The 23404-nt window shown below is 40.7% G+C and overlaps 4 protein-coding genes across 6 annotated transcripts; 1 reads left to right on the top strand and 3 right to left on the bottom strand.

Annotated features, from left to right (window-relative positions):
• Positions 1-103: 103 nt before the first annotated feature.
• On the top strand, positions 104-2807 carry pdxp (pyridoxal (pyridoxine, vitamin B6) phosphatase). Its single transcript, XM_079353699.1, has 2 exons — positions 104-883; positions 1683-2807. Exons 1-2 carry the CDS (start codon positions 286-288, stop codon positions 2027-2029), a joined length of 945 nt encoding a protein of 314 aa, XP_079209825.1. The 5' UTR covers positions 104-285; the 3' UTR covers positions 2030-2807.
• A 459-nt stretch (positions 2808-3266) lies between these two features.
• kgd4 (alpha-ketoglutarate dehydrogenase subunit 4) lies at positions 3267-6541 on the bottom strand. 3 transcript variants are annotated; one of them, XM_079353820.1, is made up of 6 exons: positions 6492-6541; positions 6196-6299; positions 5808-5919; positions 4561-4624; positions 3967-4175; positions 3267-3411 (listed from the first exon to the last, which is right to left on the bottom strand). In XM_079353820.1, exons 3-6 carry the CDS (start codon positions 5859-5861, stop codon positions 3394-3396), a joined length of 345 nt encoding a protein of 114 aa, XP_079209946.1. In that variant the 5' UTR covers positions 5862-5919; positions 6196-6299; positions 6492-6541; the 3' UTR covers positions 3267-3393. The 3 variants fall into 3 exon arrangements, with proteins under 3 accessions (XP_079209946.1, XP_079209948.1, XP_079209947.1); XM_079353822.1 differs by having other exon boundaries at positions 5808-5877; XM_079353821.1 differs by lacking the exon at positions 6492-6541 and having other exon boundaries at positions 6196-6485.
• A 761-nt stretch (positions 6542-7302) lies between these two features.
• On the bottom strand, positions 7303-11056 carry LOC306835764 (betaine--homocysteine S-methyltransferase 1-like). Its single transcript, XM_079362484.1, has 8 exons — positions 10971-11056; positions 9964-10096; positions 9702-9814; positions 9259-9450; positions 8995-9142; positions 8379-8561; positions 7873-8101; positions 7303-7773 (listed from the first exon to the last, which is right to left on the bottom strand). Exons 1-8 carry the CDS (start codon positions 10986-10988, stop codon positions 7596-7598), a joined length of 1194 nt encoding a protein of 397 aa, XP_079218610.1. The 5' UTR covers positions 10989-11056; the 3' UTR covers positions 7303-7595.
• A 412-nt stretch (positions 11057-11468) lies between these two features.
• Positions 11469-14291, bottom strand: LOC306838648 (betaine--homocysteine S-methyltransferase 1-like). The gene is made up of 8 exons (XM_079366954.1): positions 14147-14291; positions 13686-13818; positions 13453-13565; positions 13178-13369; positions 12915-13062; positions 12269-12451; positions 11937-12165; positions 11469-11849 (listed from the first exon to the last, which is right to left on the bottom strand). The coding sequence occupies exons 1-8, from the start codon at positions 14162-14164 to the stop codon at positions 11660-11662; spliced, it is 1206 nt and encodes a 401-aa protein (XP_079223080.1). The 5' UTR covers positions 14165-14291; the 3' UTR covers positions 11469-11659.
• Positions 14292-23404: the final 9113 nt, after the last annotated feature.

Here is a 23404-nt window from a genome sequence, read left to right as displayed (position 1 = left end):
GCACGATATCATTTGCGGCTTTGCTCATTAAATAACTATGACACACACAAATCTGATTGGTCGAGATGCTGTTCTTTAATTGGTCAGTTTTGACGGTGTGGGCGTGACCTAACATCAATGTTTATGGAGCTTGCTGCTGGTCGCGTATGTAACCAAGGACTCTGCAATGTGATTTCCTTACATTGATTTGTTTTCATATCGTTATCCCGCCGTGTTATGCACCCGTCTTCGACATGGGGGGGAAATAAAAGGTGAAACACGGAAGAAACCGAGGAAAAAGCCGGGATGGCGGGCGCCTTTGGCTTCAAAGGCTGCCAGAAAATTCGAGGTTCGCAGTTGAGAAATCTGCTGGAGGCGAAGGACTTCATTCTCTTTGATTGCGACGGTGTCCTGTGGCACGGAGAGAAGGCTATAACCGGGGCGGTGAAGGTGGTGAATTCGTTGATACGAAACGGTAAAAACGTAGTGTTTGTCACCAACAACTGCACCAGGCCCAGGGAGAATTATGTGCACAAGTTCTGCCGACTGGGCTTCACCGACGTTATGCTGGAGCAGATCTTCAGCTCGTCGTACTGCTCGGCTCTCTACCTCAGAGACGTCGTCAAGGTCCGCGGTCAGGTGTTCGTCATCGGCTGCGACGGGCTGCGCAGAGAGCTGCAGGAGGCGGGCATCTCCTGCGTGGAGGAAGCGGACGAACCGGACGCAACCATCTATAACTGCGATCTGGCTCCGGACGTCAAAGCGGTGCTGGTGGGACATGACGACAAACTGACTTTTCTCAAACTGGCTAAAGCCTCGTGCTACCTGAAGGACCCGGACTGTCTGTTCCTGGCCACCGACAACGACCCCTGGCACCCCCTGTCAAGTGGACGGATACTCCCAGGTAATATGGTGATCATGAAGTTCACAGTGTAACATGCCACTGTGTTGTGAGTTTTAACCACAGACCACAATGCACGACCACAGGGCAGAGGAGACTAAGGTGTCCCTCAGCCCTTTATGAGCATTTCTCATTTGGTTCATCTTTCCTTTATTTAGCATCAAAACACTGAATACTTGACCTTCAGTAACACTTTTGAAAATTGAGTTTTGACAGTCATTCTGCTGTAGTTAACAAATCAAAGATTATTTCATAAAGTCCTGCTTTATTTGGTCCGTAAAACAAAAACTCATCATCCATGTTCACCATTGAATAAACCAAGAATACTTTGACTGGTGTGTGGACAAAGCGATTGCTTGTTTTCTAACTCTTCTGTTATGAAGGGTAGAAGCTTTCTTACCAGCCTTAAGATTGTTCCATTGTAGGCTATCCAAGGGGTCTAAGACACTCAGCTATAATGTCATTGGTTGGTTCAAGTCCAACCTTGTCATCCTAGATCACCAATGTCAAATAAAGACTAAACTTCCCACAAACATTAAAGATTAAGCTGTATATGGCCGTATAGTTTGCTTTTAATTTTTTCCGTCTTTTACTGCCATGTTTGAGTGTGAGGCTTTATTTTATGACCTCCAGTTTTTCCCCACCAGGTTCAAGAATCTGCAAGTTGAGTCTTATGTTTACTGAAATCAATGGAAATGAACTGCTGCTGCATTGAGGAGTTTAACATAACTGCTACATAGAGAGGATGTCTCCCCTCGGATCAATTTAAATCTAACCTTGCTCCCCTCTTTATCCCGGGCAGGCTCTGGATCCCTCACTGCAGCCTTAGAGGTGGCCTCGGGCAGGAAGGCCACTGTGATCGGCAAACCCAGCCGCTTCATGTTTGAGTGTATCTCCAGTCAGTTCAGGGGGGTGGATCCTGCGCAGTGCCTGATGATCGGGGACCGCCTGGAGGTGGACATGCTGTTTGGTTTCAACTGCGGCCTCGACACCATGCTCACCCTCACCGGCGTGTCTCAGATAGAGGATGCCCAGCAGTACAAGGATAGTGAGGTCACCACCAACCACAACCTGGTGCCCGACTACGTGGTCGACACCATCGCAGATTTCCTACCTGCATTTGAGGAAGTAGACGAACAGAGCAATTGACCAGTTCTTCGCCTCCAGTACGGAGCACAGATTGCTTCTACTGCATTTCAAGTGCAATGTTTAGTCTGCCGTTTGCAAAAAAAAATCTAAATCTAAAGCTCCAAACCGACATGAGCAAAAACTCTGAATGCTCCATAACATCAAGGCGCTTTATGTTGTGACCGAGACGCGTCCTTGAAGTAATTAATCCAGCGCATACCCCAGTGTTTCTTCTTGTTGTGCTCATTTGTGACTTCACAGTTCCTCGTTGCTGTAAGTGTTTCTATCCATGTATGAATATACTGCACTTTCATTTTTGGTATTGGGTTTTGAACATCCAGAGGTATTTTTGTAAAGCCATGAATTGCTCTGTGACAGCATTCATGTGTTTAGGAGCAGGTTGCTTTAAAGCTTTGCCAAAAGGCGGACTTAGACATGTACTTAAAAAAAAAAAAACGCACAACTGTTTTCTTATGTTTGCCTGAGTGTGACTTCTCCTGCATTAAGAGAAGAACATAAACACTGTGTGAGCTCTTGTCAGCTCTGGTAGAAACTAAGAGGACAATCTGCCAGTCAGACGGGTAAAGTGTGTATTCACTTGGCCTTTCTGTCATGTCTGTACTACTTGTGCTGATATTCATCTGAATACAAAACAGCTTAGTAAATCATAGTTAGAAAGGTAGTGACACATTAAATGGTGGCTGGTCATACTGCACTGTTGTGGAACTTTAATGTTGTTAATGTTTGCCATATTAAGCATGCCAGCAACGGTACCGACAATAAACAACTTCAACCGTGATGTTTTTCCATCTTCTTCTCATTGTTTATTCTGCTTGTGTGTCTACAGTCAGTGCGATATAAACACCACAATCAAAAGAGAATATTCTTTTAATATTTTAAATGCAGTAGTTCACATAAAGGCAACACCATCTTTGCTATGTGACCTAATATACCTCAGCACAGTTTATTACAGGAGAGGTATGACAAAGCAATCATGTCCCTCAATGACTCGGAGCCTCGTGCTGAGTTTCAGGTGTTGTGGTGCTGAAAGTGAACCTCTGACTAATTTAAAGTCTCAATATGTGAAGTTAGCAGAACATCAAACCACAGTTAACCAGAGACAGATCTTTGTAGAACAGTGGAGTCAATCTGGAGGCTACTTTTGTGTCTCATGACTTCTGTAACACAATAAAAGACGTCCCCTTCAGTATAAACCTAAAATACATTAACATTTAAAAAATACATGTATAGTAGCATGTTAACAGGATTTCTGTAATAGTTTATTCTACATCATGTCTCGTGTGGCATTAGGTTCTCTGTGCTGAGGAACACAATGAAAGACAAACTGATAAGGACTTTGGTTGCAGTGAATGAGTCGTGTGTCGTTACTCTGGTCCACCCCGCTGCAGATTAAAGACCAAAAAAACAAAAAAAAACATGTCAGTCACGTGAACTCAGCAGGAAAATTCACAATGGATGCAGAGGAGGAAGAAACTTTGCTTATATCATGTGATTGGTGAACACAACAAAGACGCGTCATTATAGGTCCAGAATTCGTCACTTCCCCCGTCATCTGGTCCCCCCCCACACACACACACATCTTATGAAACAGTGGAACAGCTCCAAGACGAATGTTAGAACCTGTAGCCGTTTTAAGGCCAAAGATGACGATACAGGCTTATCTTATACTAAGGATAAAGGTTATGTTCTAACTGATAACAAAAAAAACCCCCATACATTTCTCACACACACACACACACACACACACACACACACACACACACACACACACACACACACACACACACACACACACACACACACACACACACACACACACACACACACACACACACACACACACACACACACACACACACACACACACACACACACACACTCTCACTCTCTCTCTCTCTCTCTCTCTCTCTCTCTGAGATGCAGGTTCGACCCCTCACCTGGATGAATTCCATTTCGTCTGCTGTCAGCGGCCTCCTGCGGTACCTCGCAGTGAGTAGCTGAATAGAGGCCAGGGTGTCCGGCGTGCCAGGTATTGGGGTCAAAGGTACATGAGATCTGGATATCTGAGGCGGTGCAGCAGCCAGAGGGGAGCCTTGAGCGTTGTGTGGTGCAAAGTTTACTGCTAAAGATTTCAATGCTTCTTGAGCTGGAAGAAAGAGGAAAAAGATTTCATTACTAAGACTGAGGAAGCAGAAAACATGAGGAAAACAGAAAATAAGGATGGATCAGGATTGTTAAAGTGCTGAAGCAAATGTTCTGTTGTAAAATCAATGTGATGGTTTCCTAATGTTTCAGAAAATAACGCTGTATGTAGGAATAGGTGCAGATTCTAATAAGAGCTGTTTAAGTAAGTCGTGCATCTCCAGTAGCTGGATACCTTAACTTGACATAAAGAGATGTGGACATCTTTAGTATACTATGAAACTAGAAGACAAAGGTCGACCAGTTACATCATCAACCAGAGGACTTGTTTGAGGTGTTTTCTTTATGCAGGTCACCAAATATGAATCTTTGACTTTCTTCATTCTTACCATTGGGCTTTGGGAGGTCATGTCTTTTAGGGAACTTGATCAGAGGAGCATGAGGACGAACAGCCTGAAAACACACACACACATTAAATCAAACAGAAGCTGTGTGAACAAAGGACTGCGTGATGATTAAGGGTCAGTTTTTGAAAAACCTCTCTGTTGAAGGGTGAGGAAATAGTTTGTTTGTCGTTTTGAAAGTATAAAAAACAAAAAACTTAAAAGCAAGTTTTCTTTCAAAACAAACTTTTCCCAGGAAAATTTACAATTACGTGTGGACAGGTTAAACCTTTTTCAGGACACGGTCCACCTTGATAACTGACACATGACACTACATCATATTCATCAAAATGTAGGTTTGAAGTGTGTCAGAGTGGCCTTCAATTAAACATTAAAATACATGTATTTTTAGAAACTATTTAAACAAATGTTTCTTTATTTGTTTAAGTTTAACATATCAGTGACGAACAGACTGATTTAGAATAGAATTGAAATATGAAACAAAAAAAAATTTGATGGACTGCAATTTAGATTATGTGACCCAGACAAACAGACACGTTTGATTTGAGACACTCAAAACAATCAAATGATTAATAAAAGTAAATGTTGTTTCAAAGATTTAAATGAATAAGACCACATGCACAGTGTAATAACTATGAAAAGCAGCCAAATGAATATTGTTGATTGTATTTCTGAGTTGTTTGCTCAATAAAAGACATTTGAAGTAATAAAAGTGAATGTTGATACATCACCCAGACAAACACTGCTGTCTCTCAAATCTACAGTAAGTCAGCACCGTACATACTATCCTCAAATATTTGGCAGTATTATGTAAAAACTGATTAAATGACTGAATCAACTGTGGGTGTTTTTATTCCACATCTTTCAACACTGTAAGTTAAATGTAGTCTTGAACAAAGTTAAGGACCTCCTTAAACAGATAAAAATCCAGCTGACAGACTGGACTGATGTTCCAGTGAAACCATTCAAACCAGTCTATAAACGACGTTGATTCACTTGGTAAAACACAGTGACGTTTTGTCAACATCATAAAACACATCTCACTACTGTGTCTTCCGCTTAAACAAGGACATCAACAAGGGTAAATGTTGTTTTAACGCTGTGACACGCTGAGACGACTAACTCACTTAAGTCCTCGAAAAAGAGAAAGATAACACTATTTATGAAGTGAAATTCACCGAAGCTCATTCCACTTGTAGCTGGAGTCATTAAGATGTAGAGATCAACGTTACCTGAATAACTCGGGCTGTTGGGGCTGCCATTTTGGAGCTGACTTTGCTCCCCATGACGACCTCACGTTTCCTTCCGGTATATGAAAAAAAAAAAAGAAGCTCCTTGTAGTTACTGAAAGACACCGCCAGATGGTGCCATTGTTATTCTAAACAATAAAGTCCACATAGATACAGTATATACCATAAGAGAGGCTGCAGGTTATGGTGCAGAAGAGGACATACACCTCATCACATGCAAATGAACCAGACACCAGTGGGTGATAACATTTAAATAACACAGCAGATAATGTTATCCTTCAGTACACGTGATAAAATACTGGACAAGGTAAATTAAAGATGTAGGCTGTTATTTTTATAAACCTTACATACAGATATTGCAAGTAGTTACCTCTCGGGTGGTTATAACAAGCGGCCGACAGATATGTGTCCTTCAATGTCAAATGTTCAGGCCATACTCCAGCATTAAACCTCTCTGGGAAGTAAGTTAGCCTCCTGACAGAAAGGATATACACAAATAAGGCAAATAAGACCTTATTCCGCCACTAAGCAAAACAATTCAAGGTCGAGGATAGCACTGAATGCACTTATTACTTATAAATCAATTAATAAGAAATACTATTTCCGGTGAGCTATATAAAAACAAATTCAAAACAAGACTACTGTGCTAGGCAAAACCCCCCTAACCTTAAATCCACTCCACCTTGTAAAAAAAATAGAAAACGGATAACCTGGTCATGTGGTCAAGACTTGTCCAATCCAAGACGAGGGAACCATCAGAGATGTTTTATAGCTAAAGATGTGTCACCAAAATAAAAAATCATCCATCGCACCTCTTCAAATAAATTTAATGCAGGAATTTTCTCGATGCTGCACTAAACATCATTACACATATGGTGCCTGTTTAATAGATAACGCAAAACTGTCAGTAGAGAAAGATGTAGAGCAAGTCGTGTGGGATTTTTTTGGGGAATCGAGCTATTAAACTCAAATTAAATTGTTCATGTTTCGTAGCTTGTTATGGTATCTGCTAGCTAGTGAAGCATCTTTACTTAAAACCATCCTTGTAGCCAATGTCAAGAATATTGGCCATTGTATCTGAACAGCGTCATCTGCTGGAAGCATATATCCTCACCGTTGACTTGTATAGGCCTATAAAATAAAATGTCCAAATACCCTTCACATCATGTTTGAAGTTATATTTTGGAGATTGCCAGTTGAATGCTATTTTGTCCAGGCCGACTATGCTGTTCACAATCATAACAGTAACAATAAAAAATGTTTAATCATTCAGGTGAGACTGTAGCTCATTGCATTGATTCTCTGTTTCGAATTGTTCCAAGTCTTTATTATATTTGCCTATTGAAAATATTTTTTGTGCATAGCTTGATGATAATATTTTCTCCACAGAGCAAATGATAGAGCAGAGATGGAAAACATCTGTAACCCCCACAGCATCCTGACACCCATTCACACAAGAAATGTATCAACAATCGAATAAAGATCTATTCACGTTTTATTAGATCTCATTTTATTAAACAAACTGGTCCATGGAAAGTAAAAGGGTCGTGACCTAAAGATGGGCCGACTCTTCACATAAAACATGACTGGCTTCACATAAACTACAGTTTAGCAATCATGCACAGAGCAGATGCAGGCTCTCGTGAAGATTTAGCCTCTAACATTATGTTTGTCAGGTCTCGCTCTGTATGCAGCCAGGGCACACCTCGGTGTTGCATAAGTAGCTGCACAGCATAAATGCTTGACTCAGTCTGAGGGAGACAGACTGGCTCACTGGTTCTTTGTCCTGCCGAACAGCTGCTTGAGTTGGTCCTGAGAGGTGGCCTCTTTCTGCTGCATAAGATCAGTGTGGCCCTTGGTGACACCCCAACCATCAGGGGAAGAAAGGGAGGGACAGAGGGGACGGCCAGAGGCTGGCTTCAGGTTTTCCCAGTAGTCACGGCGGGCTCTGCAAGAGATTAAAAAAAAACAACAGATAGCATTTGTTACTACATGTTGTTTGTGTGTATTTTTGATTTTCATTGACACATTGAAAGTTGCTTCTGACCTTGCTCTGACCCAGGGCTTGGTGTGCATCTCAAGACCAGCACCCCAGTTTCCATGTTTTTCTGATGCAGCAGGGAGGATGCCTCTCTCCTTTGCCAGCTCCTCTGCCACCGCCCTGATGTGATAAGGCTCAAACCCACAGCAGCCCCCAATGAAGCGGATGCCAGCATTGTAGGACTCCCTGGCGTACTTGTGCATATCCCAGCGGGTCAGGATCCTGGGCTCCAGACCTGAAGGAAGATTTATTTTTAATAAGCTAACTTGTGTCTTTTTTTGTTGCAAAAGTGGAATGTTAATCTTGTTTTATTCAACTTTTTTATTTTGTTAATTTCTAACATTTTATTTTTTATATACTTTTTGACGTTTACTCAAGATTGTATCTACTATTTTCAATTTTTGCTCTTATTTTCATATGTGTTCCTAAAGACGCACTTTGGGCTGCATGTTTAAATGTTAATATTTAAACAGAAACGTTATTAGAGGCAGTTTAACAACGTATATGATTACCGAAAGGGAATTCTGGCAGATCGATGAATCCCTGACAGCTGCAGTCGGGTGTGTGGAAAGCCAATGGCTGCACCATGTAGTGAGCCTTCAGCCCAGCTGCCTCTACTCCCTCCTTCATCATCTTGACAGCTTTCACGCAGGTCATGGGGTCAAAGTGACAGTTGACTCCGACAATCTGGGCACCTACAAGAGAGCATGCATTGGTGTGAGCTGACTGTCACAGATAAGCAATGAAAGAACACAAACTGTGGTTTGCACTTGTGTTCGATGAATTGACATCACTTTCAGACAACATTTTGGTAAGTCAGCAGAACAACTATTGGATAAACTTTTGGCAAGTTCCAGTTATGGACCTACTTCTTCATAACAGAAGAAGCTGATGATCCTATCTCATGTCTACTGATTGTAAATCCTACCTTTGTCATCTGTCACAAAGAGTTTATTTCAGGACAAGATGTGACATTATAAAAACTATTCAAGGTAAATCTTACTGTATTTTTAATAATAAAAAATAATGGGGTATGGGTTACAATTGATACATTTTAATGGAAATTATTTTGGCTAAGGTCAGAAAATGTATGCTGATAAAAGCTATGCTCATGGTTTTAGAACCCACCAGCTTTGACCAGTCTGACTGCGCAGTCTCCAGGTGAGACACCGTGCATGTCTCCCTCTGGTCCAATACACAGACATGCAGCCACAGGCTTCCCTGTCTCCTTCAGCGCCTCCACAGCCCACACGGCCTCTTCAACGTGCTCAAAGTACTGCAGGACACAGATAAAAGCGCTTTAATTAAACAACAAACAATCCATTAACACAAGAAAAAAAAAGGAATGAACTCAGTTGCCTGTGTTGTAAAATTTGAGTTTTTAATCTCTACCTCAGCAATAAGGAAGTCCACGTCTTTCTTGATGAACACATCCAGCTGTTTCTTAAAGATGGCCTTCACCTCTGTCTCACTCTTGCAGCTCAGGTAGGATGGAGTCTGACACACTCCACCTGCTACCAGAGCATCGCCTTCATTGGCAACTTGACGGGCTAAGTCGCAGGCAGCCTCGTTGATCTGAGCTCCCTGCAGAACAAAAACAAAAATTATGAAACGCTAATCTCGCAAACCTGATGAACAAAAGGGAGTTTATCAGGAGAAATATGATTTCCATTTTATTGGATGTTCCTAATAACATTGCTTCTTTAGTATTAACTTTGTGCTTAAAATGTTTTGACAAGGGAATTGCACATCTTTTATCATTGAACTGATGACAAGCAATGTTCAGTATATTCTATTCTTCCTATATAATTGGTATTATGATCCTTTACACTTACAGTGAAGCTGAGCTTGTTGCCTCTGTTCTCCAGTTTGTCATCACTGGCGTAGAAAGTGAAGGTCTGCATGACGTTGGCTCCAGCCCTCAGGAACTCCCTGTGCAGCTGACGCACTGAAAAAAATTGCATTATGTATGTAAACATACAAGGAAATCCCTCTAAACTGCAAAACAAGGTGTGCTGCACGAATCAGCATACAGAGGACAATGAAGACACCATTTTTGGCTAGTAAAATATAGGTAGTCTCATAGCTGCTTCTTACCTGCTTCAGGGTGCTCTGAGGCAGCTTCAGGGGTCCAGGGCCCGGCCTTCACGTAGCCTCTCTTCTCCAGAGCAAACACGAAGCCTCCATCACCAATCACGACCTCTCCAGCGTTAAGACGCTCCAAGACTCCCTGTGACAATGCATCAATACAAGCTTAATATTAGGATTTGATGTGATACCAGCTAACAAGCTTGTTATCATCTCTGCCCCAAACTGCATTTGGCCCCACCAACTGCTCACATGAATCCTTCATCAGATACAAACATGTCAGAATATTTATTTTTGGCTTGGTGAAAAGTCACACGTTAAGATAACATGTCTAGAGGAATGAGGAAACCAGTTAAAATTTGTATCTATGCCTCGTGCATTGTGGCTTCCCAGGTCCAGTGCCGCAAACCCCCCTTCTCTTAATGACCCCGAGTCATCAAGACAGTGAGTCAGCGAGACTGCAGCACATGTCTGAGAACAGCTGCAACACTCAGAATGACTTAAAGACCTGCGCCTATAGATTTAAAGATGCCAGGTGGTCAAAGAACAACTTTTAACTTTATGTAAGCATTAAACTGATATTAGTCTTATATTTTAACTTCTTGTTTTTTGTGTTTCAGAATAAAATATGCACAAATGACATGCATGCTAAGATCTGAAAGATGATTTTTTATGTTTTCTTTCCTTTAATGTTTCATGTCTGTTTGCCTCCTGCATTGGGATAGAGGCAAAACTCCAAAAAGCCACATCTTTTGTATGGATAATAATACAAAGTTTGTTTGTACATTTGTGTTACCTGTTATATTTAATTACTTTTATATTCCAATGAGCGTGTTGGAGTTTGGATCTGATGCATCTTGGCAGAAAAGGATGCAAAGCTTTACAACTTGGCATCCTGACACTTTAATGCTCGGCATTCCACAAAACTACTTCAAGTTATAATTCATATTGTGGCTATATTCCACAGAAAAGTCCAGAGAGCATACAGTCTTTTTTTCACAAAAGTCCATACATACCTTCTTTCCTGGTGCCATAATCCTGCAGCTGTGTGGACCCCTTGACTGTTCAGACTTTGAGAAGCTGAAGCAACATTAGGGTGAGCTGAGGGCCACTATAAATCTCTCTGAAATAGGGGAGGGGTCTGAGGAAGAGACTTGCTGATTGGCAAGTTACACAACTGCAATGTTTACTCCCTCTCCTCCCCTCTCTCACTGAATGAGAGTATTGTGAGTGTGTGCAACCAGTGGGATCCAGATTAATTATGGTTGTCGGTGGCTTTTCCCCCCTCTTCCTGTTTGTATGTGGGTTACTTTTTTTGGACCCTGACTAGACTGAAGACTCATAAAGTCCAACTTGATAGTGGAACTAAAAAGAATCAAATCCCTTCTGAATCAAGGCAAACATGAATGTTTGACAATTTATTTGATTACATTTATAAGTAAAGGCACCACATTATAATAATCTGTGAATTGTTTGTGGTTGTTGCAGTGCAATGACAACACATACTCATCGAATTCAGTAACAAACTGAGGTTTATTGTTTTTGGGGTTTACATAGTAATACTCCACCAGTGGAGCATCGCTGTTACAAGTGCTTTTAATCTCCAAACTGAACATGGAAAGTCTTCCTTCCTTCCCTCTCAAATCCCTTCTTTAGTTGGCTGAGTGAAGGGATGGGTGCCTTAACATTTCTTGCTCTTTCTTGCTCATGCGGAGGACTTGGCCTTCTTCTGCATCTCTAGCAGGTGCTTCATTTCCTGGGAGCTGGTGGCCTCTTTGTGCTGCATAAGATCAGAGTGGCCCTTGGTTACACCCCAGCCCTCTGGTGTGGACAGGGAGGGGCACTTTGGACGTCCTGATGCCGGCATGAGATTCTCCCAATATTCACGACGGGATCTAGGAGAAAAAAAAAAAAGACAGGTAACACAAAGCAATAAGGTGCAACATTGTCTTTTCCTTTTTTGCACATTAGGGATGACTTACCTGGCTCTGACCCAGGGCTTTGTGTGCATCTGCAGGCCAGCACCCCACATGCCATGTTTGTCTGAGCCAGGGGGCATTATGCCCCTCTCTGTTGCCAGCTCCTCTGCCACAGCCCTGATGTGATAAGGCTCAAACCCACAGCAACCCCCAATAAAACGTATGCCACTCTTATAGGCCTCCCTGGCATACTTATGCATGTCCCAACGGGTCAGGATCCTGGGCTCCAGGGCTGAGAGCACAAGAAAAAATAAAAGGGGACATAATGTATGTGAGCAGCTGTCACTGACACGCCTGTCCCTCTTCTATTTCAATGGTCATGAGAAACATATTACCAAAAGGGAATTCTGGAAGATCAATGAATCCCTGACAGTTGCAGTCAGGTGTATGGAAAGCCAGAGGTTGCACCATGTAGTGAGCCTTTAACCCGGCCTTCTCCACTCCCTCCTTCATCAACTGTACAGCTTTCACGCAGGTCATGGGGTCAAAGTGGCAGTTGACTCCAACAATCTGGGCACCTGCAAAACAGAGGGATGTGGTTAAGCAAAAAAAAGAAAAAGGAAACCACAAATCTTGAGGTAAGGCAGATAAAACACTGCATAAAACATGAATTTGATGAGGTATTTCAAAATCCAGCAATGGCATTTCGAAATGTTATCTCCACCTAACTTTGGAACCGTCCAGAAACAGGCCTCCTGGCAAGCAGCTGCAGTACAAGACTCCGACTTGTCTACTCGACTACACAATTAATTATGCAAATGTGTGCATAGCATATATGAACTCACCTCCCATACAATGTTGTTAGGAACCACAAATGTTGCAGATTAAACTGTATGTATGTGTGCTGTAAAGATGGGCAGTTTTAACATGGGACTGTACCGTGTTTCCTTTGTTGTCCAGCCTCAAGTGAAAAGGAACAGATTTATTTATTTTTTGCCATATTGGTTTAATTTTGGTGGCTGCTGTTTGTAAAATACTTACCAGCCTTTACCAGACGGACTGCGCAGTCTCCAGGAGAGACACCGTGCATGTCTCCCTCTGGTCCGATACACATGGAAGCAGCCACTGGCTTTCCGCTGGTCTTCAGCACTTTCACGGCCCACTCGGCCTCCTCCACATGCTCAAAGTACTGCAAAAGAGACACGACACTCTCACCACCGGGCACGTATGTGCTCCACATATCGCATGTTGGATTAATGTGGAATTAATACGACTTCATAAAATGAAATACGACATAAATCCACCTCAGCGATCAGGAAGTCCACATTCTTTTTCAGGAAAACATCCATCTGTTTCTTAAAGATGGCCTTGACCTCTGTCTCACTCTTGCAGCTCAGGTAGGATGGAGTCTGACACACTCCACCTGCGACCAGAGCATCGCCTTCATTTGCTACTTCTCTTGCCAGGTCACAGGCTGCCTCGTTGATTTGGGCCCCCTGAACAAATGAGACAAGTATGGATTTATTGATCCTCAAAAAGGGGTGATGTGAAGTTTAAATTGCTTTAGTTGCGCACTCACAGTAAATTTTAGGCTCTGACCCCTGTTTTCCAGTTTGTCATCACTGGCGTAGAAAGTAAAGGTCTGCATGACGTTAGCACCTGCTCTCAGGAACTCTCTGTGCAGCTGACGCACTGACAGAAACGTTCAGATTTGAACATTTTAAGGGAAAACATGTTGCTTTTGAGTTTGTGCATTCAACATGAACTTAATGTAATTTTGGATACAATATATAAGTTTGCTGCCTAGCTTACCAGCCTCAGGGTGTGTGACCGTAGCCTCGGGAGTCCATGGCCCGGCCTTTACATATCCCCTCTTCTCCAGGGCAAACACAAAGCCTCCATCACCGATCACCACCTCCCCAGTATTCAGCCGCTCAAGGATCCCCTGTTAAATCAGCATTTGACCATCTACTATTAGAGGTTTATAATATGGTTGATGGATCACCTAATAAGTCTAAAAGAAAGGGCAATTAAACTGAAAAAAATCACAAATAAGTATTACAGCACATAATATTGCAGCTCCAATGTAGTATTGAGTTACAATGTTATGTATTTGTAATATGTACAATGTTATTTCATAAACCACATAAAACCTGCACAAACACACGTTTCTTACAACACCACAGTCCAACAACAAATAGGACAGCTATGACAATGTTCTTAAAGCCCTACACAGCAGGTTAGTCTATATCTGCGATGAGAGTTAGTTTTACCTTTTTTCCAGGTGCCATCTCTTTTTCCCAGTTTCAGTTGCAGCACTTGGTAACAGCGAACCCCTTTTTAGCACAAAGAGTGCAGAAAGTCGCTCCTCACCAGTTTTATACTGATGGGTGAATAATGGTGGACTTCATGTCTGTGCCAAGTTGTAATTGCCACATGTTTGTCTGGACATTGTGCAACATAGCCAGGCTCAGAGATCAATAAGGATGGCATGGGGTTGTAGAAAGATGGGGGCAAGAGAAATTGTTAATTGTGTTTAATATATTTGTATAGATAATTATATTCCTACGTTAAACATTCACTCACTGTGTTTTTAACTACAATGTGTGGAGCAAATTAGAGTGCAAATTGAAGTGCAGGTTTAGTAAAACGGATGACAACATCTTAATTGCATAACACACACACATTAAAAAAAATAATAATAATAATAAAAAAAATAAAAATAATAATAATATATATATATATCTATATATATATGCCTTCCTAGTTTGAATGAACTTAAAATGCCTAAGAGATAAGGTTGTGTCATACACTCGGTCCAAATGCTAAAATCACTGTTAGTCCTGAGACACAACACTGATGTAATGTGTAGAGCTTGACTGAAGCTTCTATATGATGTGGACTAATGTGGATCCAATCCCATATTTAAACATCACATAATAAGCACAAAAAACTATTATTTGGTCGGTCTGCACAAAGAAGCTATGTACTATAGCAGACATAAGCTTCAGACATTTTCATCATAAAGATCATCCAGGTATAGATTTCATGTTCTAGTAAAAATGTAATGACATTATAGTGTATTCATTTTGAGAATTTCTTGTGTTACTTGTCGTACTCTACAGAAAAATGAAGTTTATGTGAGTTAAGCTGTAAAACGTTCAAAGTTTTTGGATGCATTGAACAAGGTTATTAAATAAGGAAGAAATAAACAGTTACATGATTAAGAAATAAGATTTCAATGTTGTGACAGACCAGAAAGTTATGAAAATGCTGTATGCTCGTATGTAACATGACTTGTCCTGCACACGGTCTTCATTTCTCTCCCTTTTTTCTCTATGTGTTAGACACGTATTATGTACAAAACACACACACACACACACACACACACATACACACAGCCATACACACACACACACACACACACACTCACATACACACAGCCATGCACACACACACACATACTCACACACACATACACAAAGCCATACACACTCATACACGCACACACACACACACACACACACACACACACACACACACACACACACACACACACACAAACCCATGTGCACGTAAACACAAACACACTCAAAAACATTGGAATATTGACCTTCAGTAGAGTGGTGGCTTGTAGTTCTGTCAGCTCTGGGTTTTTCCAGTTCCAGGTGGAATGTTACACAGCACTCCATCAGGTGTTTATCAACAGAGCCAAAGTTCAGAAAAAAAAACCTTTATCTGAACTCCACCATTGGATTTCATGAGCTTGCATTGGAGTTGCGCAGCTCCCCTTCCCCACCATTCCTGTTTCAAACTTCCTTATGTAAAAGGGTTCAGGTCAGTTTTCTGTCTCAATGGTAGGCCAGTCCTATAAACTCATGATGTGCTAAAGGCCACCTGAGATGGTTGGACTTTAGCTCAACCAGTGAATCAAAAAGCTGTGCCTTTACTGGTCAACTACTTTTTCCTCAACAACGGTTCAGAAGTAACATCCACAATAGAGTAAATGCACAAATGTCTTTCTGTCTCATGATACATTTTACGTTCATGCGTCACAGTTTCAACTGCATTGCTTGAGGCAGGGACTTATTTGCAACAAAGAGGTGGTAATCCTCTGTTTTGGCCTGATGCAATGACTCAGTTACTGGGAGCTTCACACATGAGTTTCAAACCACCCCAAGTGAATGCAATTCTGAGTTCCCCAAACCAAACGCTCTTCATCCTGGCTGCACCTTACAATGCTGCCCATTAAAATCAAAAACATTAACAACAACAACATCAGAAGACAACATCCATCAGGGACATATCTGACGTTTTGTGAAGCTACAGACACAGCACCCTTTTTCACAACTCCTCATAGCAGTTTCCACTAAAAAGGTTCTAGACATGGCCCACTAAATTTAAAACAGTCCAACTTGTTTTACAATTATAGAGTCAGTAGCTTTTTCCTAAATAAAATGAAGACTTTAAAAATAGTAACTGCTTATCACTTATTGGCCTTCCTACATGTGTGGTGGTGTCTCTGAAAACATGTCCGCTGCCTGGATTTAGATGGAGTTTTTGGTTCAGTTGATATGGGATGTTTTTGGCAAGGAGCTGGTGCATTTTTCCCAGCCAATGACAGCTGCAACAAACATTTCTAATGACTCTACTTTTAATATCTTCTACCTACCATCGTTTCAGGAGGGGCAGGCAGCGGGAGCTGGAATTATCCCTGAGTGAAATGCTGTGCTGTATTTTCGTGAAGGTGTCGATTACGGTCAAATAAAGAAGACCACTGTTGGAAGTGACATTCAGTAGTGAAGAAGGTTATTAACCAAGACAAAGGGCGACAAAAAATAAATTAATTAAAAAGTTTGCTCAAGGCATTGTACTTAAAAACAGCCATTAATAAGAAAGAAAAACAGCCTGATTACACACATGCACGCACACACACACGCACATGCACGCACGCACACATGCACGCACGCACACACACACACACACACACACACACACACACACACACACACACGTATATATATTTATGGTGTTTCTGGTGTAGCATTTGTCGACTTGTTTGAATGTGTATATATGTGTGTCCATATAAGTGTCAGTGAAGTGCTGAGACAAGCAACAAATCTAAACACTGGGAAAGATCTCAAATTCCAAGTGTGCCCTGAGCCACAACTATGAAAATAACTCCAAATGCACAAAAGTTACCACTGCTCAACATGCCCACTGCTGATATTCCATCATGTCGGGCTTTAGCAACGTGCAATGAATGACCAAAGACGCTCTGAATGATACATAATTGATTGAAAGCTGTTTTTTCTTGTTCCAGGGATCTCCTTTTTTTTGATACAGGATTGAGTATATCACAGAAGCACCACATAACCATTATGACAAGCTCGCTAGTGTGAGGTTACAACCGAGATACAGTTCTATGAAGTCTATTTAGATGTAGTAATTCTACCTTATCCCATTTCTCCTGAGATATTTGAGCAATTCCAATTGGAGTATCAGGCGTTGACCAGCAGCTGTACTGAGTGACATTTTCTCTTTGCTGCTACAACTAGTTCTCGCAGGCTCAGACTGGAAATGACGCCGGCTGTGCAGTTGTAAAGGGACCAAAGGCTAAGGCAGAGGGTGAAAGGACAAGAGGGGAGACTGTTTGATTGGGGAGGGGGTCTGCAATAGAGCTCGAAGAAGGTTGTAGGGGTAAGGATTGGGGGTGAGACCTTCTGGGAAAATAACCAGATCTGAGGCCTTATGATAGAGGTGCTGTGCTCGTTTTCAAGTCACATGTCAGGTTATTTCAGAGATTAAACAAATTTGAAAAGTGACTGACCTGGGCTGACACTGATAAAGTTGTGGTTAATTATTGACTACTTAAAGACTGATAATGTATGTTGGAATTGTCACATGCTCTATGACCAAGTGGCAAAAGAAAAGAACAGAGAAAATTCAACACATTTTTCTTCTCGAAAAGCGGTAACGTTATATCTTTGGAAGCTACAATGCAACTTAGTATAGTAATGCTAGTTTTTACTTATTACTTGTGTTGCGTTACTCTACATTCCTCTACTGATATACTAAAGGGACTCTGTCTGTGCCACAGCAGACCCCTGTTTACCTCCACCCCTTTCTCTGGTCCAATCACAGCTCAAGCTGAAGAAGACACTCCAGACTGTCCATTCTTTGTGGATTTTTATACCACAGAACAATACAAAGGGAAATAGACATTAAGTAAGCTAAAACACAAAAAGGAGAGAGAGAGAGAGAGAGAGAGAGAGAGAGAGAGAGAGAGAGAGAGAGAGAGAGAGAGAGAGAGAGAGAGAGAGTGAGCAATAGTGACAGAGAGCACTCAGTGACTAACCTGCTGTCGTGGTCTTTACGTGCATGTTCCTTATCTCTGTTGTCTTCAGACTGCTGTTAACATATAGCTGCAATGAACTCATCTCAATCCAACTGATATGCAAACAGAAGGTTAAAAGTAGCATTGCATTACTGCTTTGTGACACAAGAGGGCATGAGAGTTAACTTTCTCGAGCAGTGGCGTTTCACTCTTTTTATATACAGAGAAGAAAAGATTAAATATTGTATTTCCTTTACAATAAAGATATTCAAGGTCACTGAATGCTTTAATCAGTATTGAGAAAAAGGTTCATGATTACATCTTATTCCAGTTGAACACTTTAAAATGAGGTCTCAGAGCTCCCAAAATAAGGGAACATCCTTTAGAAAACAGTTTATGTTTTTAACACTGAGGCTGTTCTTCTGGCTCCTGGTACCACAATATGTAATACTTTTATACATTATTACCGGTATGTGTTATTATTGCTGGTACTTATAATTGGGGCAGCAGTTTCCCAGTCTGTTGAGACTTGTTAGGTTTTGGGAACAGGAGAGTGGCTTACAACTCCACTTATACAGACTGATAATGATGATGATTCTGTAAAGAAACGTGTTAGTGACGTTTTATTAGGGAGCCATTCCTTGTAGGAACAATAAGGTGAAAGGAGGACACAGGCAGATCAGGCAGATCATGAAAGTGCCAATGAGTTTCCATCAAGCATCAGTTTCCATCAAGAATCAACCTACAGGACTGAACATGGAGCCGATTGATTTATTTTTTTAAATAGGGACAGTTTTGGAGTGAAAATCTTGTGAACAATTTAGGAGTGCCCCAAATTACTTTTATAACCAATTAAGGCTGGCACCAAAACTAAGTCCCATTACAACTTTCTAACTATAAGCTTATGAATCAACCATGGGCTTTAGACTGTGTAACTGTATTAAATTAACATTCATCAATCGCTTACTGCTCTCAACATCCACCCTGTCATCTGCATTTGGTCACTTTTGGCTTCAAAAACCCATATTGCAGGGCCACGATGCCAAGCCAGAGTCCTCAAATTAGAAATCCACAAACAAATGGATGACATCACGGTGGCTAAGTCCAACATTACACACAGTCTTGGGTTTTGGTTTTATGACTAATCATGTCTATTTGTGTCTTGTCTGTAACTGTTAATTGTCTATTTTTATACAAAAGTAGAAAAAACTGTTTTTCATTCTATAAAAACTCCACTTATTAATAATCTATAACTATTGACCCATCACACACCTGCACATTTGTATCCATAACAATCCACTGTAAGAGGCTACATGTGTTCAGCACATAAACCTTCATGCAGAACATGCACAGTGGTTTGATTTGAGCCACTAAACCAGTTGCTTAACAACAGTTGGACATACAGTATGTTGCACATTGAAAACAGGAGAATAAGTGTTTGAACTAACACACTTGTCGTTTCCTATAATGGAGCAGCACCACACCTTTTCATTACCCTCTGCTACTCACTAAAAAGATATAAAGAGCTCTACAGAGGGCGTAACTTATCTTATAGCATGTGCCTTTTAATTTCAGAGCTTGACTGTATAGAGAACTGAACAACTGCATCCTGATAAATCTTGAATGAACAGTATATCAAAAGAAAATGCTGGAAAGTGTAGCCAGGTGGGTCCATTAAAATCTGTGACTTGTATTACATGAAGATTAAGTCATTTGGATGAGCATGTTTATAATCGACAAAACAATTATGTTGTTTTGGGGATTTTTTTTTCTTTTTTCATTTCAAAATACAAAATAAACAGTAAAATGCCTAGGGGATGAGTTCCTTCAAACATCACACTGAGTTAGCCTGTGTATGTTATTTCTTCATTGTTTGTTAGCAACCACAGACATGCTATCCAAACACAATTCATGAAGTCACCTGTATCCCAGAGCCATATTTATTTTGGCAAAACACAAAGAACCGAAACACTTGGAAAGTCGAGTTTCATTTTGTTGCTTAATGCAATTTCATGCTGCAGCGTTCAAGTTCCTTCCTGGTGTCTGCAGGTTGATTAATATGTGGAAGATTAGCGAAAGCAGGTTGGTAAGATAAATAAAACTTGGATAAGCAAAGACAACACATATTTATAGAGCTACAGTAATGCTGAGCCAAAGTACGCTTGCTCAAAATGTCCTTAAAAGACTATTTCAGGATTATTTGTCTTTTTTTGTTTGGTTTGGTTTCTTCTCTTACATGCTATTAGATACAACTTTTTTTTTAATTGTAGATGGTAAAATTGTTTTGTTGTCCACAAATCGCCTTTTATTGTTGTAAAGCATTTTGTGATCCTTATCTGTGAAAGGTGCTCTATAACTAAACGTTACTTACTTACTTACTTACTACAGCAGATAGACATCAAAGCATGTGCTTCCTTATTAAATTGTGACTGTACTCGTCCATCATATAGCAGGGCTATAACCAATCAGTAATGTTCCTCTTTGCTGTGCTTCTGTGGTCCAAAGCAACATCTCACCTTTACGCCATACCTTATTTCCATCGCATGTCTTTGACCTCTTTTCCAACATCGACTTGTATAATACTGGGAAATCCCTGAGAAACAGAGATGGAAATGATGGATTCTCCTTCTCTTTCTGACCACAATGCTGCCCACTGTGTGTTTATGTTTGCCTCACTGTACTGAAGCATTCTAACCCGAAACAAACTGGACTCTTTCTACAAGGATTGGCGGTACAAGGATGAGAGAACAACACAATTTTAAGGAAGATAAAGTTCTGCTGAGTTTTGATAAAAGTGATAATAAATGTTTTGTCAACTTGGCACGTTACATTCGCCCTATTCACACATGCACAAAACTCCTGAAAATGAAACCAACATTTTCTGGGTGAGCTGCATGTGTGAATGAAACCACACGGAGATTAAAAAAAAAGAAAACACACAATATCTCAATTTAACCAAAAAATCTCTTTAACCCAAGTAAAATGCCTGCATGAAGGTAGGGGGAGCTGCTGTCTGAATGCAGCAGGATATATTCAGGAAAATTACGTGAATATCCTGTGACCTGTGCACAAATATGGAGATGTTTGTGCATGTCACAAGACAAGGGGGATATTTTGCCAAGTGTAAAGGCCTAGAAGTAAAAGCATGAGTGAATCAATCATTCATTATCTTTATGTCAAACTCCTTAATATAGTTGTAGGCTAAAGATGTGTAACCCGCATTTCCAAGGAAGGGCAATATTCGTTGGAAAAAAAGCATTCAGTTGAAGCCATGTTGGGGCCATCTAATGTAAAAAAAAAAAAAAAAAAAAGTGTTGAATTAAATCTCCTTTATGCTCTGTTTTAGTCTCCACCAATATTTTTTGGGAAACGTTGGAAGGAGAGAGTCGGCGGTGACATGCAGTGAAGGCTTACTCCAAAGTGTTTAACATGTCATTTTAAGATAACATCATTTATAATGTTCAAGCACTTCACACATTTGAGATATCTAAAGCCCTTTTAACATTGCAAATTGGAGGCAAGCTATTGAAAACCCTGTTACACCTCATCTGCAATTTTATTGGCACAGAGTCCTTCTGCAGCTGATCTGCCAGTACGAGAGGTTTAATAAATGTGTAATGTCAAGGCTCACAAGCCACTGAGCTGTACATGAACAGCTCCCTTTGTTTTAAGTCTTTCCATGAGTGCTTCTTTAACCCTGCGACGGGATGTAAAATCACACACTTAACGCTGGGAACTTTGTTATAGCTATGGGAGAACAATCCAAACAAATGAGCAAAAACTAATTTTCAACTTACTTTATCTTATAAAGAGTATGAATTCTTATAACATTATTCATTCAATTGAAACGCAAAGGTCTTCTGTTCAGAAAAAAAGCTTTGGAAGCTAAATACCACTTACAATTGGGAGTTTCAACAATATATAATTGATGGATTACTACTGTAATCAGCACAATTATACCAGTCGTTACATTCACACATATCTAAACTTATATAAGCTATTTGCACCATCATGGCGATATATATCTGCACTGAATGCACGACTTCCACACAGCCACTAACCACTCAACCCATCATCATCATCCCAGTTTCCCATGGAGTTACCCTGTAGCTATAAGATCATCCTCCTGCCTCTGAGACCGTAGAGCTATCTTGACCACACTTCTCTATTTACAGACTTCTTCTGCCTCCCACGGTGTTCTCACCATCATGACACGCACAGGCTGGTCTGGTGGGGAAAAAGGAAGTCCTGGAGGCCGGGTTCGACCAAATGACACAGTTGAGAAATCAGGCGCCATGTGAGCGGGGAAACAAACTGCAGAGATCGAGGTCTGAGACTGTGAAGAATGTCAGGAGGGCGGCGTGAAGACCTGCACTTAGCAACTCCCACTGTAGCATCCCAGAAAGGAAATGAGAGCTGCTGTTAACAGGCTGGGGGGAAGAATGAATGTTTTTTTAAGTCAGGTTTGTATCGAAAATAACAGAAATAGCATGCAGCAAGAATGTAGCAGTAAATACCAGAGTGGTGGAACTCCTAATGTTCGAGTTGCAGTCACAAACCCTGCCAAACATGGGGGTAAGCCTAAAAAAGCATGATGACGCATGTGAATCATACAGCATAAAAAATGAATCATAAAAATGGTCCCAAGCAGACCACCAGTGTTGATTCATTCTGGATTTTTTTCTTAGCTTAATTTCTGATCTACAAAATCTATGAAAAAAAACCTCTTATTTACTGCAGACATATTGGCATGTATGTTAAATATTTACACTAGGTTGTTCTTGTATATAAAGTATATCATATGTTTAACCAAAAGATCACCATGAAAATGTGGGCTAATAAGGATATCTTCCAAAAAAACTGCTAAACTGATTAGATTATTGTAAATTTAGCAGAAAAGAGACAACATTTAGACTGTAAGGAAATACTTTTACCTGGCACAGAAAAGCTGATTTTCCTCTCAGGACAGTTTGCTTTCTCAACATCACAGCTGCAATTTGCTGCAGAACGTTTATTAAATTTGGATGATGGAACATCTAAATAAAGATACACGAAGTTGAACATTTGCAAGACCTCAGACAACGCTTAGATACTTTTTATTCTCATATTAACTCACTATAAGAACATGAACTTAAAAGTCCTTGAATGGAGGAAGTTAAAGTCTTCATCAATCGTTCTTGTTACTGGCACATGT

This window comes from Symphodus melops (genome assembly GCF_947650265.1).
Source record: "Symphodus melops genome assembly, chromosome: 1".
Taxonomy (NCBI): Eukaryota; Metazoa; Chordata; class Actinopteri; order Labriformes; family Labridae; genus Symphodus; species Symphodus melops.
This window is presented reverse-complemented; position numbering and strand designations above follow the sequence as displayed.

What these genes read in the sequence shown, in the direction of transcription:
- pdxp (XM_079353699.1), top strand. Translation starts at nt 286, where the DNA reads ATGGCGGGCGCCTTTGGCTTCAAAGGCTGCCAGAAAATTCGAGGTTCG. An exon ending in AAGTGGACGGATACTCCCAG is followed by an intron (nt 884 to 1,682) that starts GTAATATGGTGA and finishes TATCCCGGGCAG; the next exon opens with GCTCTGGATCCCTCACTGCA.
- kgd4 (XM_079353820.1), bottom strand. Translation starts at nt 5,861, where the DNA reads ATGGGGAGCAAAGTCAGCTCCAAAATGGCAGCCCCAACAGCCCGAGTT. An exon ending in CAACAGCCCGAGTTATTCAG is followed by an intron (nt 4,625 to 5,807) that starts GTAACGTTGATC and finishes GTGTGTTTTCAG; the next exon opens with GCTGTTCGTCCTCATGCTCC. An exon ending in TGACCTCCCAAAGCCCAATG is followed by an intron (nt 4,176 to 4,560) that starts GTAAGAATGAAG and finishes TCTTTCTTCCAG; the next exon opens with CTCAAGAAGCATTGAAATCT.
- LOC306835764 (XM_079362484.1), bottom strand. An exon ending in CTCAGAGCACCCTGAAGCAG is followed by an intron (nt 9,815 to 9,963) that starts GTAAGAAGCAGC and finishes AATTTTTTTCAG; the next exon opens with TGCGTCAGCTGCACAGGGAG. An exon ending in AGTCAGACTGGTCAAAGCTG is followed by an intron (nt 8,562 to 8,994) that starts GTGGGTTCTAAA and finishes GCTCTCTTGTAG; the next exon opens with GTGCCCAGATTGTCGGAGTC.
- LOC306838648 (XM_079366954.1), bottom strand. An exon ending in GTCAGAGCCTAAAATTTACT is followed by an intron (nt 13,370 to 13,452) that starts GTGAGTGCGCAA and finishes TCATTTGTTCAG; the next exon opens with GGGGCCCAAATCAACGAGGC. An exon ending in TGGACTTCCTGATCGCTGAG is followed by an intron (nt 13,063 to 13,177) that starts GTGGATTTATGT and finishes TCTCTTTTGCAG; the next exon opens with TACTTTGAGCATGTGGAGGA.